Here is a 17,653-nt window from a genome sequence, read left to right on the forward strand (position 1 = left end):
AGTACCATAAAGTGTGTTACTGTCTCCCGGCCTCCAAATTCACAGAGATAAAGGTCGGAGTTAGGATGATTGGCAGCAAATATAGTGAGGTACGATTTAACGGGTAAAGTGCCTTGACGAACGTTGAAATAGAAAGTGTAACAGAGGTGATATCATTTAAATATAGTTCCTTGCCCAGTGCTTGTTTCTGTTGCAGGCAGTTACAAGTCAATGTTGAGGGATGTGCAAGCTCTATGCGTGTCTTGAGTTTTGCATTCAGAAAAATTACTTTGACCATGCCAGCTGTGGCACCAACAAAAGAAATGAGTTCAACGAAAGATAACCAAGCCAGAGTTCCTTTAACAGCTTTTCACATAATTTGACCAGAGGTTGTATTGGGTTGTTTCTAGGGCGGATTCTTCAAGTATTGCTCTCAGATATGACGCCACATAACTGCTTTGATTTAAACGTAAGCAATATAGGACTGGAGAAAGAGCGATAATGTCACACATAGGCACCAGACCCAGCTGTAAAAATAGAGGAAAGAGTGATGAACCCCGGTCCAGGTTCAATTGGGATCTCAAGAAAGAGTTTTCTATCTTTTGGAGGTGTTTACAATCACTTTGGGGCATATTATCAAGAAAGGGTGATACATTATCGCCGCTTTTATCGGCAGGAAACTCGATAAAGGCGGCGATAATGTATAACCCTTTCTTGACAATATGTCCCTATATCCCTATAGCTATGTGCCATAGACCTCTGTTGCCACTGCTTTTGGCCTATGTACTTGCAGGATGACACTCAAAGTCTGACATCTGATTTTGTAATTGAACATCCAAATGTCATGTTGCCGACCACTGGAAAGTACTGAATGCATTGTCAACATTTTCTTGCCAACTCCCGTTGCTGTTTAAATAGATACACAGGTAATCATATTTTTTAACAATTTCGAGTGCATGTCCACCTATACTTGGGGATTTGTTTCTGGGATATACGTGTCAAAGTGTTCAATTTGTATGTTTTTTGTGTGTTGATACATATGTTCTGTCAACGACAGAAACTCTCGAAATTATCCAATGTCTTGTGCATTTCATGTTGAGTGCAGGACTATATTACAGTGTTGTCAGCAAACAAAATTATTATTAACTTTTTGTTGAACAGGTTTTGTACGTCCTGGTTTTCATTGCAATGGGATTCTTCTAAGTCATTGAGAAAAAACGAGAACAGTAATGGGGCAAGAACACCTCTCTGCCGAACGTATTTGCAAATATTAAAATAAGGGGTTATTTCCCCGCCCCCTATTTTTCCAAGCAGGCACACGCATGCGTCCCTTGTGTAAGAGTTTAATAGCTTGCTTAATGGGCTTTTCCATCACGACTTCTTCCATTGATTACCATAGCTTGTCTCTGCTCACCAAATTGAATGCAGATTTTAGATCTATGAAAGATATGTATAGGCGAGACTTAAGCACTTTTGTGTACTTGACACACACCATGTATGGTTTTACAGTTGTGTTGATAGAACTGACGCCCTTGAGGAATCCCACCTATGCATCTATCAGAACCGTATTTTGGCCTGCCCAAGTCTGCAGCCTGTTGAGAAGAACATGGCCAAATATTTCCCCCTTGCTGTCCAACACTGATATTGGTCTATAATTGGTAGGTAGCAACTTAACTACATCTTTGTATGGAATAGTACTATAATGGCAGATTCCCAGGAGCAGTGAACATTATTTTTTCCTAGGAAGGCATTGAATATCTTGGTCATAGCCTTTGAATGGGCATTGCAGTCGGAGCGGAACATATCAGCTTTTATATAGTCAGGGCCAGGTGCTTTGTTGGCCTTCTGTTCAACAAACACTCTTTCTACTTCTTGGTGCAGGATGATTAACTTCCCTGTTGGTCCAAGAGCAACAGAATCTACCGTTTGTGGTGGGTAGTTGTTGTTGGACTATAAGCCTATGTAATAGTATTTCCAGGTCTGTGCTGGGATATGCTGTTCCTGAGTATTTGTTCCTTCCCCAGTAGCGGTCGGTGGTGGGAGTGCCACCAGGCACTGACTTGGGGTGGGGGAGGGGCAGGATGGGGGGTAGTAAACTATGGATTACAGAGGATTACAGGTAAGTAAGTATATAAATAAATAAAACAAATTTTGTTTCTCGCGCTGCATCTGAAAATACGATGCAGCGCGAGAAACGAAGTTCTCATTCAAATAATTCTCTACATTCCATTTTACCTCTCTTCTACTGTTTTTGGGGACAATACTAGTGGTGAAACATTTGCCATGTTTCTGTCCAGCCAAGATTTCACACTTGAAACATAGAGGTTCGTAATTATTCTCAGGTTGCTGGACTAGATCCCAAAGATTATTTGGGAATAGCATGTAGTCGATCAGTCTGGTTCTCCTACTGCTTTGAAATGTAGGAGCCGCAGGGTGTTCCAAGAAGCTTAGGTGCAGCCCGAAGAGAAAGTTAACAAATAACTTCCCTTTTCTATATATAATAAGTGGAAAAAGTCTTTCCTTTTCTGGTAATGAGATGCCAAGCTCATGTCCTCTTTTCTTAGTTTCCCTCCTATAGGCCTTCAGGTGGGTGGATATTAAAATCTCCACAATCTTACATATAGTACTTATCAATACCATTCACCTTAGTCTTCATATCACAAATAATTTGTTTTAAAGCTGCTAGTGTGGACCTCCGGTTTGTCACCGTGGCTAGGGTTCAGGTACACATTCAAGACTTTAATTACGATGCACTTTTTTTTGGACATTAGAAAATCTAACATACAGCATAAACAATGGAGTCAGAAATGATGAGATTTGTGTTGCTGTGCAATCCAGTTTTGTTGAGATCCAGGTGGAAAGACATCTAGTTGTTCTCCTTCTGTTGGTCTTGCTAGCCTCAATGGCGAAAAACCTGTGTAGTCTGGGAGTTCCAACGTGGCCATATTGGTATCCACTGCCCACGTCTTCTGAAAGCAACAAATCTCCTTAGAGCTTGCAAATTGTTCTCCTCAAGTTTCGATTTCACACTGGCTGTATTCAATGACAGACTACTAATTCCTTTGTCCTTACACCAAGTGTAATTGTTATTTGAAGATTTGCAGGTGTAGTCAGAAGATGGCTTACCACCTACATACTGGGCCGATCCTAGCCGCGTCCTCCTGCTGTCCCCATTTAAACACATGGGGTGCACAGAAGCTTTTCGAGCAATTGTTGGAAACTAGAGATCTGATAAACTACAGGCTGTTCCCGGAATATAATAGTCCTTGGGTCTCCAAGGACCTCTCCCCATTCTCTGACAACTTACAAATGAAGAAGATATTTTCTTACTTCTTCCTTGCCTCTAAAACTTATCAGCCATGAAAAAGTTGTCATTATGACGAAACATGTGTCGACGGAATTATTAATCTATTGACCTGCGTACCAACAGATTTTGGATTGGATTATCTGAAAATAAAAGTTGGATCTGCGAGATTGGCAGATTGAAATTACTATATTTGTGTAGTGCTCTGGATTGTTTATACTCCGTTCCTGTTTAGTAAGAACTCTACTGGTGGTGTTTTCCCACCTAGTCACTTTTATACATTTGGCATCCTTTAGCTTGACTGGTGAAGGTTTAAAACCACCTTCCAACCTTTCATAGGTACCCTGGGCATCATGTTGGTGTTGTTCACAACATCCAAATCGGTCTGAACATCTTGCTGCAAGCCTGGGCTCCTAAATCTACTGTGCAGAAGCATATCTATTCCCGTCATGTGGTGGCAGTGATTTAGTGGTGATGGATTTACTGAATCTAGTAAAAGACTGATGAAGATTAAAAATTATGGGCATGCTGGTTCTGGTGAAAATGCTCTTGCACTTGGATTTAATAGGGTGAAGCTCAGACCCATTGTATCCCTCTGATCTCCATCGGTGAAACCAGATGCTCCTTCTCAGAGAACTTGCACAGCGGTACCTCCTGGTAATCTCCTGGAGTTGGGCATGCAGTTTCATCATCCCCTTTTCTTTCATTTCTTTTAGTTTTTTAGATTTTCCCTTCCCTTTTGTGAACCCCTTTTGGTTGTGGTACAATCACATCCGTTAATTCAGACCCAGTGGAAGGGTTTTGGGCGGCTGAATTTCCCTTATGAAGATAGAATACAGGGTCCTTATTTATGAAAAGTGACGCATCGCTGCGTCAAAACAGCGATGCGTCACTTTTCATTGTGCCCTCCTGGCGACACCAATGATGCGTCATATTTACAATATGACGCATCATTGCGCAAGGAGTTACAGATACGTCAGTATTTCTGACGTATCTGCATGGCGCAAAAGTGACACATTGCTGGAGTGTGTCACAAAAGTGATGCAACTCCAGCAATGTGTCCTTTCACATGGGGCAAGCCCTGTGCCAGTCTTACGTCTGCTGTGAGGCAGGCATAAGAAATTGACGCATTTGCGTCCTAGAAGTGGCACTTCTTGCGTCAGAACGCCCTCCTGCATACATTATACCTGGAGCAGGTATAATGTAGCGCAGGGGTTTACAAAGTGACGCATCTACCTAGATGCGTCACTTTGTAAATTTGGTGCAACAAGGCACATTTTTTACGTTGCTGGTGCGTCACAAAAAGTGACGCACCAGCGGCGTAAAAGTGACGCACGGCCTCAGAAATGAGGCCCCAAGTGTTTATCCTCTTTGTGACCTTCTGCTTGTTCTCTAAAGAGGTCTCTTAGACTAAGCATCTAAGCTGTCTGGCACTTGTGGGTATTTTCCCCTCCTTCCACTAGGATTTTATTTAGTCAAACTTCCTTTTTGCTCTACTTAATACCTGTCAATCTGCTGTTCCAAGGGTAAAACACCAATTGCAACAGTGTGCTCAATAATCCTCAGTGGCTTCTTCCCTAGGCTTGTAGTGTGTAGCTCTTTGTTCTCCTTTGATCGATGGTTGGGCGTACACCCAGGGGTTAGTATTATGTTTTGTTACCATACCTTGTCTGTCAATATCGTTTGGTGACTTGGATTCAGGTGATTTATCTAGTAGTTTATCATATATAGGAGACACCACACACTGTATGCCAGAACTAAGTTGCACCACTTTATTTATTAATGGTAAGCTGTGCATCAATCAATCAATCAATAAATCATTTGTAAAGCACACTACATACCCGCGAGGGTCTCAAGGCGCTGGGGGGGCCGCTACTGATCGAACAACCAGGTCTTGAGTATCCTCCTGAAGGTCAGCAGGTCTTGGGTCTGTCGTAGGCTCAGTGGGAGGGTGTTCCATGTCTTGGCAGCGGGATGGGAGAAGGTTCTCCCTCTGGTGGTTGTTCTTCCGATTGGCGGGACGGTGGCAAGTGAGAGGTCGGCGGATCGTAGTGGCGGTTGGGGATGTAGAAGGAGAGCCATCTGTTGAGGTAGGCTGGGCCAGTCTTGTGGAGTGCCTTGTGTGCGTGGGTGAGGAGCTTTAAGGATATCCTCTTGTTGATGGGGAGCCAGTGCAGGTTTCTCAGGTGGGGGTTGATGTGGCCGTGGTGTGGTACGTCGAGGATCAGTCGTGCCGAGGCGTTTTGGATGCATTGTAGTCATTTGATGAGCTTGGTCGGGGCTCCCGCGTAGAGGGCGTTTCCGTATTCGAGTCTACTGCAGACAAGGGCCTGGGTGACTGTCTTTCTTGTATCTGTCGGGATCCATCTGTAGATCTTGCGGGGCATAGAGAGGGTGTTTAAGCAGGAGGAGGAGACGGCGTTGACTTACTTGGTCATTGAGAGTCGAGGATGATTCCCAGGTTGCGTGCTTTGTCGGTGGGTGTCGGGGCTGCCCCCAGTGCTGTTGGCCACCAGGAGTCGTCCCAGGCTGAAGGGTTGGACCAAGGCTGAGGCCCTCCGTCTTGTCCGAGTTCAGCTTCAGATGGCTGGTCTTCATCCAGTCGATGACGGCCTTCATTCCTTCGTGGAGGTTGGCTTTGCTTGTGATGGGGTCCTTGGTGAGGGAGAGGATCAGCTGAGTGTGGTCGGCGTAGGAGATTATGTTGAGGTTGTGCTGTCGGGCTACGTGTGCGAGCGGGGCCATGTAAATGTTGAACAGCGTCGGGCTGAGGGAGGATCCCAGGGGTACGCCGCAGATGATCTCGGAGGCTTTGGAACGGAATGGGGGAGGTGGATGCTCTGGGTTCTACCGGAGAGGAAGGAGGTGGTCCAATCCAGAGACTTGTCTCGGATCACTGCAGCGTGGAGGCGTGCGCATAGTGTGAGGTGGCAGACGGTGTCGAAGGCGACAGAGAGGTCTAGGAGGATGAATGCTGCGGTCTCGCCGTTGTCCAGCAGGGTCCTGATATCGTCGGTGGCGGCAATGAGGGCAGTCTCGGTGTTGTAGGAAGGGTCCAGGATTCTGTTTTCTTCGAGGTATCGGGTTAGCTGTCTGTTGACGGTTTTCTTGATGACCTCGGCCGCGAAGGGGAGCAGAGAGATGGGCCGTAAGTTCTTGAGGTCTCTTGGGTCTGCCTTAGGTTTTTTGAGTAGGGCGTTGATCGTGGCGTGTTTCCAGATCTCTGGGAAGGTCGCGGTCTCGAGAGAGAGATTGATGACGTTGCGCAGGTGGGGTGCGATGGAGCTGCTTGCTCTGTTGAAGACGTGGTGCAGGAATGGGTCCGACGGAGGGCCGGAGTGGATTGAGTGCATGGTCTTGATGGTGTCATCGATGCTCACGCTGGCCCAGGCTAGCCGGGGGTCATGGTCGATGGTGTATGGAGGGTCTGTTGTGTTGCTGTCTGTTGAGGCTGTCTGGGTGTTGAAGCTGTTGTGGATGTCTGCTATCTTGCGGTGGAAGAAGGTGGCGAGGCAGTCGCACAGGGCTTGTGAGGGCGGGATGCCGTTGGTGTTGGAGCTGTGGTTGGAAAGTTCCTTCACGATGTAAAGAACTCCTTGCTATTGTGTGCATTGTTGTTGAGGTGGTCTTTGAAGGAGGTCCTCTTGGCCGCCCTGAGGAGGTTGTGGTGGTTGCGGATGGAGTCCTTGTGTGCTGCGTGGCTCTCCGGAGTTTGTTCACTGTGCCATTTCTTCTCTAGTTTCCGGCAGGCTTGCTTGGAGGCTAGGACTTCTGGGGTGAACCAGCTGGCTCTCTTGCTGGTGTCTCAGTGGGGGGGTTTCCTCAGCGGGCGAGGGTGTTGGCGCAGTCCTCGATCCAGCATCTGAGGCTGTGGGCAGCGTCGTCGGTGTTGGAGGGTTCGGTGGGTGGGCTGAGAGCAAGGTTTGCATGTAGTTGGTCTTCAGTGATTTTGCTTTAGCAGTGGCGGGGAATCTGTTGGGTGCGGTGGTGTGTGGTGGGTTTCTGGAAGGTGAAGTGGATGCAGAGGTAGATGAGTTCGGTGGTGTGGCTGATGGAGACGTACGAGCTTCAGGAGAAGACTGGGTTGAGCATGTGGCCGGCAGAGAGGGTGGGCGTTGTGACGAGCTGCTTTAGTCTGAGGTTGGCGAGGTTATCAATCAGGGTTGTGGAGTTGTTATCGTTGTTGTTCTCAAGGTGAAAGTTCAGGTCTCCGAGGAGGATGTAGTCGGTGGAGGTCAGGGGGTGCGTGCTGATCAAGTTGGCCATGGAGTCGCTGAACTGGGGGCAGGGTCCGGGGGTCGGTAGATGAGGGTTCCTCTGAGGGTGGAATTAGGGTCTGTGTGGATCTGCAAGTGCATGTGTTCAGTGGTGCTGAGCGTGTCGTCGGTAATAGTTGAGACCCTGATGCTGTTCTTGTGCACAATGGCGATTCCTCCTCCGACTCCGTTGGTGCGGTGTCTGCAGGTGATCTTGTAGCCATCTGTGATGGCTATGACGATGTGGAGTGCGGAGGAGTTGTTAAACCAGGTCTTTGTCAGTAAGGCGATGTCCAGGGATGTTGTGTCGAGCAGGTCCCAGAGCTCGACGGCATGCTTGCGTGCGGAGCGGGTATTCAGTAGTATGCATTGGAGGTGGTTGGGGTCTTTCTTGGTGGGTGGTTCGTTGCCACTGAGGCTGGTGTAGCTGCAGTTCCGACAGGTGAAGGGGCTGTGAGTGCTTTGTGGGGCGGCCTTGAAGCAGGTGTGGCTCGGTCCGCAGTTGAGAGCATGCTGAGTGCTGGCATCTTAGTGGTGGCGGTTGTCATGGCGGGTGCGGGGACCAGGGGTTCTGGCGCTGGGCACGGTCCAGGCGCGGACGGGCGCAGATGGGCTTGCCTTAGGTGCACCTTCTGCACGCCAGTGGCGCGGCCGCGCAGCAGCTGGCATATATGGGGAGGTGGGAGGGAGGAGCAGCTGGGAGGTGGGGGCAGCGAATGGGCAGTGGGCAGTCAGGGGGGTGGGCCGCAGGGGATGCAGCGGCGAGGGCGGTGAGGGACAACAAAGGTAACAGAAGGAAAAGGGGCACAAATATCGAGGCTAAGACGAGTGGCACAGAAGGCAAAAGGGCACAAAAAAATGAGTGGAACAGAAGGCAAAGGGGGCACAGAAACATGGGAAAAACGAGTGGCACAGAGGGCAGAAGGGCACAAAAAAATGAGTGGAACAGAAGGCAAAAGGGGCACAAAACGAGGGCAAAACGAGTAGCACAGAAGGCCGTCGGGCACAAAAAACGAGTGGAACAGGAGGCAAAAGGGGTACAAAAATGAGGGAATAACGAGTGGCATAGAGGTCAAAAAGGGCACAGAAATCCCGGAAAAATGAGTGGCATAGAGGCCAAAATACAGAATACAGAAATACAGGGGCAGCTAAGAACAGTAGGCAGAACCGGCCGCAAGGTACGGGGGCAGCGAGGGGAACAGAAGGGAAAACCGGACAGAGACACAGGAGCAGCAAGGGGTACAGAAGGAAAGACCGGGCAGAGAGAGCATGGGTACAGCGAGGGGAACAGAGGGAAGAAAAAGGGGCACGGACCACGTACAGGCAGCGGGAGAAGACAGACAACCGCTGTCACAGATACAACAATGAAAATACAGGCAATGCAATGAAAGCAATAAAGCGGAGGATGAACAAACCTACCTACGGCCTACCACTGGCTACCGTAGATGAGGCGCAGGTGGTAGCCTGCGGGTGGTGGAGGGCCTCGAACTTCCTCAGCAGTGGCGGCTGGGGCAGGGAGGCACAGGCCATGCTGTGCGAAGGGGGAGCGACCTACCTGGTGGGGTCAAGGGTCGCTCTCCTCACCGTGCAGCGGCCGGCCTATATGGGGAGGTGGGTTGGAGGAGCAGCTGCGAGGCAGGAGGCGGGGCAGCGAATGGGCAGTGGGCAGTCAGGGGGGCGGGGCTGCAGGGGGCACAGCGGCGGGGTAAACGAGTGGAACAGAAGGCAAAAGGGGCACAAAATCATGGAAAAAACGAGTGGAACAGAAGGCAGAAGGGCACAAAAAAACAAGTGGCTCAGAGGGCAGAAGGGCACAAAAACGAGGGAAAAGCGAGTGGAACAGGGGCAGAAAGGCACAAAAAAAGAGGGAAAACAAGTGGAACAGAGGGCAAAAAAGCACATAAAACGAGGGAAAAACGAGTGACACAGAGGGTAGAAGGGCACAATAAAAGTGGAACAGAGGGCAGAAGGGCACAAAAAACAAGGGAAAAATGAGTGGAACAGAGGGCAGAAAGGCAAAGAAAACGAGCGAAAAACGAGTGGCACAGATGGCAAAAGGGCACAAAAAAAACGAGTGGAACAGAGGACATAAAGGCACAAAAAACGAGGGATAAATGAGTGGAACAGAGGGCAGAAAGGCACAAAAAACGAGGCAAAAACAAGTGGAACACAGGGCAGAAGGTCTCAAAAAGCAAGGGAAAAACGAGTGGAACAAAGAGCAGAACGGGCAGAGAGGCACGGGGGCAGCGAGGGGAACAGAAGGGAAAACCGGGCAGAGAAACGGGGGCAGCGAGGGGTACAGAAGGAAAGACCGGGCAGAGAGAGCACGGGGACAGCGAGGGGAACAGAGGGAAGAAAAAGGGTCACGGACCACGTACTGGCAGCAGGGGAAGACAGACAACAGCAGTCACAGACACAACAATGAAAATCCAGGCAATACAATAAAAGCAATAAAGCGGAGGTTGAACAGACCTACCTACAGCCTACCACTGGCCACCAGGGATGAGGTGCAGGTGGTAGCCTGCGGGTGGTGGAGGGCCTCGTACTTCCTTAGCAGCGGCGGCTGGGGCAGGGAGGCACAGGCGGTGCTGTGCGGAGGGTGAGCGACCTACCTGGTGGGGTCAAGGGTTGCTCCAATTGATTCGTCCTCTTTCTGATTCATAGCTACCCCAGATCCTAAAGTTCTGCAGATATAGCTGAGGGAGCGGACAGAGGACTGGTGCTTGTCTGTGTTGAAACTTCAAGCTTGGTCGGTTTCATGGACTGAGCTTCCAGTATGAATGTTAAAAGGTCAGTATTATGGTCATTGTCATGTACTATTTTCTCTAATAGAATGACCACAGAACGCAATATCTGTCTAGCGTGAACAAGGAGCTAGAGGTTATATAATCTTGGCCGGCGCTATAGGGAGAGGTCTGCATGATCTTTTTCTCAGCATAAGGGATCACAAATTCTGGTGACAGAGGTTCCATAAAGCTGCTGAATATTGCCATTGATAATACCTCAATCTTTGCTTTCAAGATACTTTGTCCAGAGACAGTTATTCTGGTACTCATTGTTTGAAGAGGAACGTCCAGCAGCGTAATGTAACTCGGCAGTGGCAAATTTACTAATGAATCCTCCAGCGACAATATGCCTGGGCACATTTGGGATAAATCACTAGACAGACTTGCTGACCTAGGTAAGTTAGCTTCCAGCAGGGAGGAGTATCAGGGGATGAACTCTCATGTGCTCTGGTAGTTGTTTGTATATGGTTCTCCAAAGGACAGGCAATTACTCGTTTTCCTCTGCTCAGTGCAGAGCTGTCTAGGCCTTCTTCTGTTTAAGCCAGATTTTGCCAAGTGTTCATTGTGGAGCTCATTGGGGTCAGGGAGTGGTTAGAAGTAGCGGTGTGGCTAATCGTGTATTTATTTCTGGTCTGATGTTGGTGTCGCCAGCCTGCCATACTTTTGGCACAATTTCGGTAGCACAATGATCCATACTAATCCTGCCCACTGCCACTGTGTTCGGAAGGGGACTTTCAGGTAGGGGTGTACTTTCCTCATTGCGAATGGGTGAATTATTTCACCCCAGAAATCTAAGTAATAGTTTTTTGCATTTTTCTTGGACTTTGGAAATTGGATCAAGAGCAATATCTGTTCTTCTTTCCAATGAATATGTACCTAAGTGGTTTATGTGTGCCTGCACTGAGCATGGTGAGGATTTTATATTTACCAATGTGCTAGCTGTACCGGGTGAAGGCCTCTTATTGCACTTTTTTATTCAAGTCAAGAATTACTTTGTTCGGTCTACATGAGATCATAAAATTGGGAAGAAAAAAAATAAAACATACATTACACTTTCATTGACACTATTTAGCGTGAAACACGTGAAATGGGCAAACAACTAACCCCAATTAGCTGCAACATAACCAGCAACTTATGGGAGGCCCACTTCTCCAAAATATATGCTGCGCCTCCTGAAGATCCATTCAGCCTTCCCCGTGGACAGCTCCACGGCTTAGAAATAGATCTCCATGAGGTAGTGTTAGCCATCAAAGAGAGTCTTGGAAACAAGGCTCCAGGCCCTGATGGCCTACCCATAGATGTAATTAAGCACAGTCCAGACCTATGGGCACCAATCCTCCTTAATGTTTTTAATAGCCTACCCACAGTTCCCATGCCCACCACTTGGGCTACTAGCATTATAGTTCCAATTTTTAAAAAAGGCGAGAGATCGGACCCAGTGAATTATCTTCCGATTTCTCTTCTGGACAAAACCTTAAACATTCTGGGACGAATAATCTATAACAGGATCGTAGAGTGGACTGAAGACACGGGCCTATTGGACCCGTGCCAGATGGGATTCAGAAGCGGGGTGGGGACGGTCGAGCAATGCTTGAATCTAAAATTGATTATTGACAAGTATAGCATTGCCCGATCGTCCCCTATTTATCTTGCGTTCATGGATCTCTCATCCGCTTTTGACCTAGTGAACAGATCTAAGCTTTGGGCAATTCTTTTGAACTGTGGACTGGACGAGGCTCTTGTCAATTTCCTGGCATACCTCCACACCGACCTCAAAGCACAAGTCAGGATAGGGGTGGGCGGAGAAGTATCTGGACCCATTAACATCGGCAGAGGGGTAAGACAGGGGTGCGTCTTAGCACCCCTGCTGTTTATTATCTATATTAATGGCCTGGCTAAAGCACTAAAACAAGTGTCTAGTGATGTACCAACTATCCAGGGGCTCCCCTTGCCAGTTTTATTATATGCTGACGACGCGGTCTTGATGGAACGAACACCTAATGCCCTTCGCCTGCTTGTTAAAGGTTTCGTGCAATACATGTAGGGCTTAGACCTGCGCGTCAATTTAAAAAAATCTTTTATTATGTCCTGTGGCCCTGGGAAACGCAAACTCAATACTATACACATAGGTACAGACAAATTAGAATCTGTAATCTCATTCCAGTATCTTGGTTTGGTTTTCGCTGCGAACGGCTCATGGAGTGGGCATATGGCCCACGCCATGGGCAAGTTCTCGAAAGCCAACAATTCTATTTTGAGTTTGCCCCGACCAAAGAAAATAGGTGCCACTAGAGCCATTTTAAAAATGTTTAAGTTACAGTGCCTACCAGTAGCCACATACAGGGCTGAAGTCTGGGGATTGGGAAATAGCCCCAGTATCCAGCGAGAAGAAGGACGATTCTGCAGGAAAATACTGGGTGCCCCAATTTCCTCCTCTGAAATGATTTGTCATGAGGAACTTATTCTCCCCAACGTATGCGATTTTATTAGATCTAGACCAGCTCTCTTCTGGATTAGGATTTGGAGGAATAACTCTGCCGCTTTAACTCAAAACATCATAAAAGATTGTCTTAAATGTGACCAAGGCATGTCGATCCCCTGGGTCGTGGGAGTTTTAAAAACACTGAGTAACGTGAACAGGGAAGAACTTTTCTCCGACGCCAGCAAGATTGAACCTAAAGATAAAATTGAGGTCAAACAAGCACTGTACGCACTTTTTAGTTCAGAACGAATGGAAAGGGAAATCCTCAAACCAACTGTTGTGACCTACCAGAGAAATGATTTAAGTAAGACAAACCTTGCACAATACCTCACCTTACCTATGACCAACTGGGAGAGATCATTGCTGTTCCGGCTAAGGGCGGGCTCAATAAACTTTTTTGTTGGGCTTCCCCCTTGGCTATCAGCATACAAAAGATTATAATCCATGCCCATGTGATGGTATCAGTAAACAGAATGATTTGCACTTTCTATTTTTCTGTAAATTTTATTTAAAATATATCAATTGGTTTTTAACTCCGTATTTTAAAAAACATAGACCCCTTTCATTAGTGGAGTCCTATTTAATGTTACTTTCCCTGGATACAGATGAATTAATTTTCCGCACTAGCACTTTTTTGAGACTCATAACACGCGTACGTAAAATGATGGAAAACCCCTGAAAATAGTCTTATGAGAAATGTATTCGATTTTTATTTTAAATTCGTGAATTTTATAAACTTGTTCACGCTGTGTAAATGTATGTTTTTATTGTGGTACTTTATGAATTTTATGAAATTCGAATAAAGGTCTTTTGAACTTGAACTTGACGCTATTCAGACAAAAATTAAAATATTAAAAGACATTAAAAAATTTGATTTAAAAGGCAGTTCATCCACAAACAAACCTACCTTTGTCAACACTGCACACTAATTTTGTAGACAATACCTTTTGATATAAAAGTCCATCAGGATAATCCGTTACAAGTATTCACTTGTCAATTAATGATGTTTGAAGCACAATAAATACGTATTAATAACCAAAGCAGTAACATGATAAAATGCAATGTACAAATGACAGAAAAAGAAACACTCAGGTAGAATCCCCCACTGTTTCCTGCTATTTCTTCTACCTCAGTGATGAGGCAAAGAAACAAGCAATGGCATAAGTTGAGTGAATATCTGGGAGTAACTGTAAAAACATTAGGGTGCGCTTAATCTGTACAAAGTGTGAAGATTTGAATAGAGTCAATAAAACCGTTCTGCGAGGAAACTACAGAAAAGATAAAGTGCAAAATATCCTGTGGAAAAATTATCACGGGTACACGGACAAAGCTTTTCACTCCATTATACAGGATTGGGGTATGCAAGCAGCAATTCGTATGGATTAAACATGAATCTAGTGAGGAGGAAGAAATAGTGGACTGGTGGACATTTAGAGCAGTAAGCAGGTAGGGTTTAGTGGAAGGACCGGTTACAAGCAAGGCATGTTGGTGAACCAGCGGTTTCTTAAGCTCGATTGCCTCCCTCTCAGTCATCCTCCACAGCAAAAAATCATCCAGAGGCAACTCAAACGGAGCTAACCTGCCTAGTTTCACAAAAGTGTCCCATATGAACTTCAGCCAACTAACTAATCTAACCCCTATCAAGCTCCAAACAATTCTTAATTTTCTCTTAACCGTAATTGTTTTCAGTACACACCCAGATGGTCAGCCACCTAATCAGAGGGTGGAAGGGCCATATGGTCCGACAGGAATGATAACCCTAGCTCCTTGTTAACCATGTGTGTGGATGTTGACGACAGACACCCTAGTGAACTCCTGCAAACCTCAGCTCCCTAACAGTCGAAATCCGCACTGACCTAAAGCCAGCCTCTTACGTGGACCACAGATAGTGGCAATGACTAATGCACTAACCTCTTTGCTCAGGGCTTGGGCTCTCAGCCACCTCCTCCTCCTCCCACAGCTTGTAGAGGCTCAGATATTCCTTCCTTCCCAGTGTCGACCCTGCGGTCTGTCTTCGTTTCGCTCTGCATCTCCAGCTACCTGATGGCTGCCCTGTTGTATTCAGCTCTGACCAGATCCCTTTAGATTAACTTTTAAAGTGGTTTCCTTATTTATGTAATAATTGTCAAAATATGAATACCTGATAAATATATTACCTCTTATTTTGTTCATTCAATTTTATATTTGCAGCTATCTGATTTATATTTAGCCTATAAAATTACAATAACATACATCTTTAAATCAGCCAGATACATTGTTGCCATTTGCTTGCATATATTTTGTGCACTTCTTGGAGGAGATCATTAATACAAGTTGTTTACCTCTGCAAAAAGGAGCTGGAAAATCCCAGGATGCACCATTACCAGGACTAACGATGCATGTCAAAGTAGAATGTCCTTCCATGATGTAGTTTGAGACACAACTGTATCTAATTTTATCACCGATGTTAAACCGTGTTCCATGAAGAACCCCTTTAGCGATCTCACCAGGATTTCCACAGGTGTGACTGGGTAACACTGTTGATTCGAAAGAAAAACATAATATATAAAAAACTGTATCACATTTTTTTGCCAAAATACAAACACATACCTAACTCTACTTTGCTTCAGTCAATAGATATTAGACAGTGGACGTGTCACTTGCAGAATAAACACTATTTTTTATAATTCTTTAGACTTACATTTGTTGTTAGCTGAAATGACAGAAAATGCCATCTATGCTTCTTTTCCAAATGTCTGACTCTGAATTCTGCACTATTACTCTATTGCACACCAAAGGTCTGATTGAAAGTTTGATGGGTGGCAGAGGACATTTCTTTTGCCATCTTGATTGACTACCATCTGCCAAATGGCTGGACATTTAAAGGAACCATTGACATGGTGTAGAAAGAGTTTGTTGGACGGCGATTGTCGGTTATGGCTGCTCACCAAACTTTTTAAAATCTTTTTGTTTTTTCGTAACAAAACTCCCAATGCAGGCGTTTGTGTGTGAAAAACCAAATACGAAAGACCCGCCACTCCCTAGGAGTTATCTTTCAGGGACTGGGAACCATTATTTATTTTTTTTGGTCCTTTCCGGCAATTCTTTCCTGGTGCTGATGAACATAAATAACAACATCACACTGTTTACCCGTTAACATGTAATGGAATTACTCCAACAGTCACTACTACATTGGACCATCTGAGAAAACGTTCCATCGACAGAGCCAACAGGGGCTCAATTGCCCTAAAAGTTAAGGTCTATCTGTCTCTAAATAAGATGGGCAGAGCAGGGTCTTGGCAAGCAGAGTACTCTACCCATTTGTGATGCAGTAGCCTGTCCACCAAACACTAAATTGGGCCCCAAGTGGTCTAGTGTAGAACTTATTTAAAAAGTATTCCTTCAATGTAATCAAAAAGTGATCTTCATCAATAACGCTAATTTATACTTAACATTCCTGAGTGAAAAAACTGAATTGTAGAAGTTTTAAGCCATTCGTCTATTTGGTAGGCATGATAACAATACTTACAGTTTACAATTTATCTAATGAATAGCACAAATGCAAAATTCTAGTCTTCTTAGGATAATTTTGGAAAGTTCTGAAAGAAAGCTTAAAAGAGACCAGGAAATGTGCACTTGTACAAAGTACGTTTGTGTATCTCTTGGCTACACCTATACAATATCAAGAAGAGTGTGTGGGCTCAGAAAGGAGCTGCACGTATGGGTGTTTTTGTTTGAGGTATCTAACAAAGGCAATCCCTGCTCATTGTTTATGACATGTGCTGCTGACTTTTCATGCATTAATATGAAGACATTTTGAGTTATATGTATTAACTATAGACACTGCTTTCACAAAAATGACAGACATTCAGCTCTGGGTTGATCCAGCACAGCTCTAAATGATAAGGACTCAGAAGTAACATGTTTTTTTTGCACCGTGCATTTTTCATCTGCAACATACATTTAGATTGAGCATATCTGAAAATAAGTTAGCAAGAGGCTAAATATTGTGACATATGCACAAATGTGAAAATGTATTATGCAATGCAAAACGTGAATTAATATTAAATAGTGCTAATTTGGAATAGCAATAAATCAACCTCTGAATTAAATCACACAATACTACAATGTGCCAAACCTGTGAAATCCAAGTAGACCTGAAGCCCTGCACTCAACTTGCCATGGGTGTTCCTCCCTCCCAGTTATTGTTAAATACCGTGTGCAGCGGGGTATGACTGCAATACACACAGTTGAATGCCATGTGCATCGGTAGAGCACCAAATGCTTTATTTCTTTTAATGTTTTTTTTCAAAATTTGCAAATCCTGTGCCAAATTTGTGAATACTAAAACTCTTGGAAGGTCCTTGGTATACAGGTGAGGCCTAGGATTTGCAAGTCTCCAGTATTTGTGAATTGTGCAATAAAATTATTTTTGTAATAATAATTTTAATGCTGCCGGTCTCTTTGTGACCGCATGAGCGAGGGGGTCAGAGTCTACATTCCCTTCCCATGTATGCCTTGTTTTTTCCTTCACAGCATGGTGCTCAATGCACTATATTGGTAATGGCAGCTACAACCACAATTTTTCTGGGTTGGTAAACCAATCAGAGGATGACAAATTTGTTAATCCACAGCCTTGATTAAAGGACTCAAATTAATAGAACTTAAAAATCCAACCTTCTGGTCGAGTCCAATTTTAAATTAAACTTTTGATAATGACACTTTTAGAAAGTTGTCGCTTTTCCCTCTAAAGCCTCTAGTAGCCTTTTCAAAATGAATCCCCTAATGTCACCTGGTAGCCTGCTGGCCTCCTGCAAAAAGTTGTGGTGTTAATGGATCCCAGGAAAGAGAATGTCTACCGTACTCC

General features: G+C 45.4%; 1 protein-coding gene across 1 annotated transcript in view; it reads right to left on the reverse strand.

The window, feature by feature from the left end:
- Positions 1 to 17,653, reverse strand: part of CSMD1 (CUB and Sushi multiple domains 1) — a 4,503,734-nt gene that overhangs the window by 3,560,690 nt on the left and 925,391 nt on the right. The window contains exon 4 of the mRNA XM_078647516.1: positions 15,129 to 15,323. Within this exon, the coding sequence (XP_078503642.1) occupies positions 15,129 to 15,323 (195 nt within the window). The remainder of the gene's footprint in view (positions 1 to 15,128; positions 15,324 to 17,653) is intronic.

The sequence above is a fragment of the Lissotriton helveticus genome, chromosome 6 (genome assembly GCF_964261635.1).
Source record: "Lissotriton helveticus chromosome 6, aLisHel1.1, whole genome shotgun sequence".
Taxonomy (NCBI): Eukaryota; Metazoa; Chordata; class Amphibia; order Caudata; family Salamandridae; genus Lissotriton; species Lissotriton helveticus.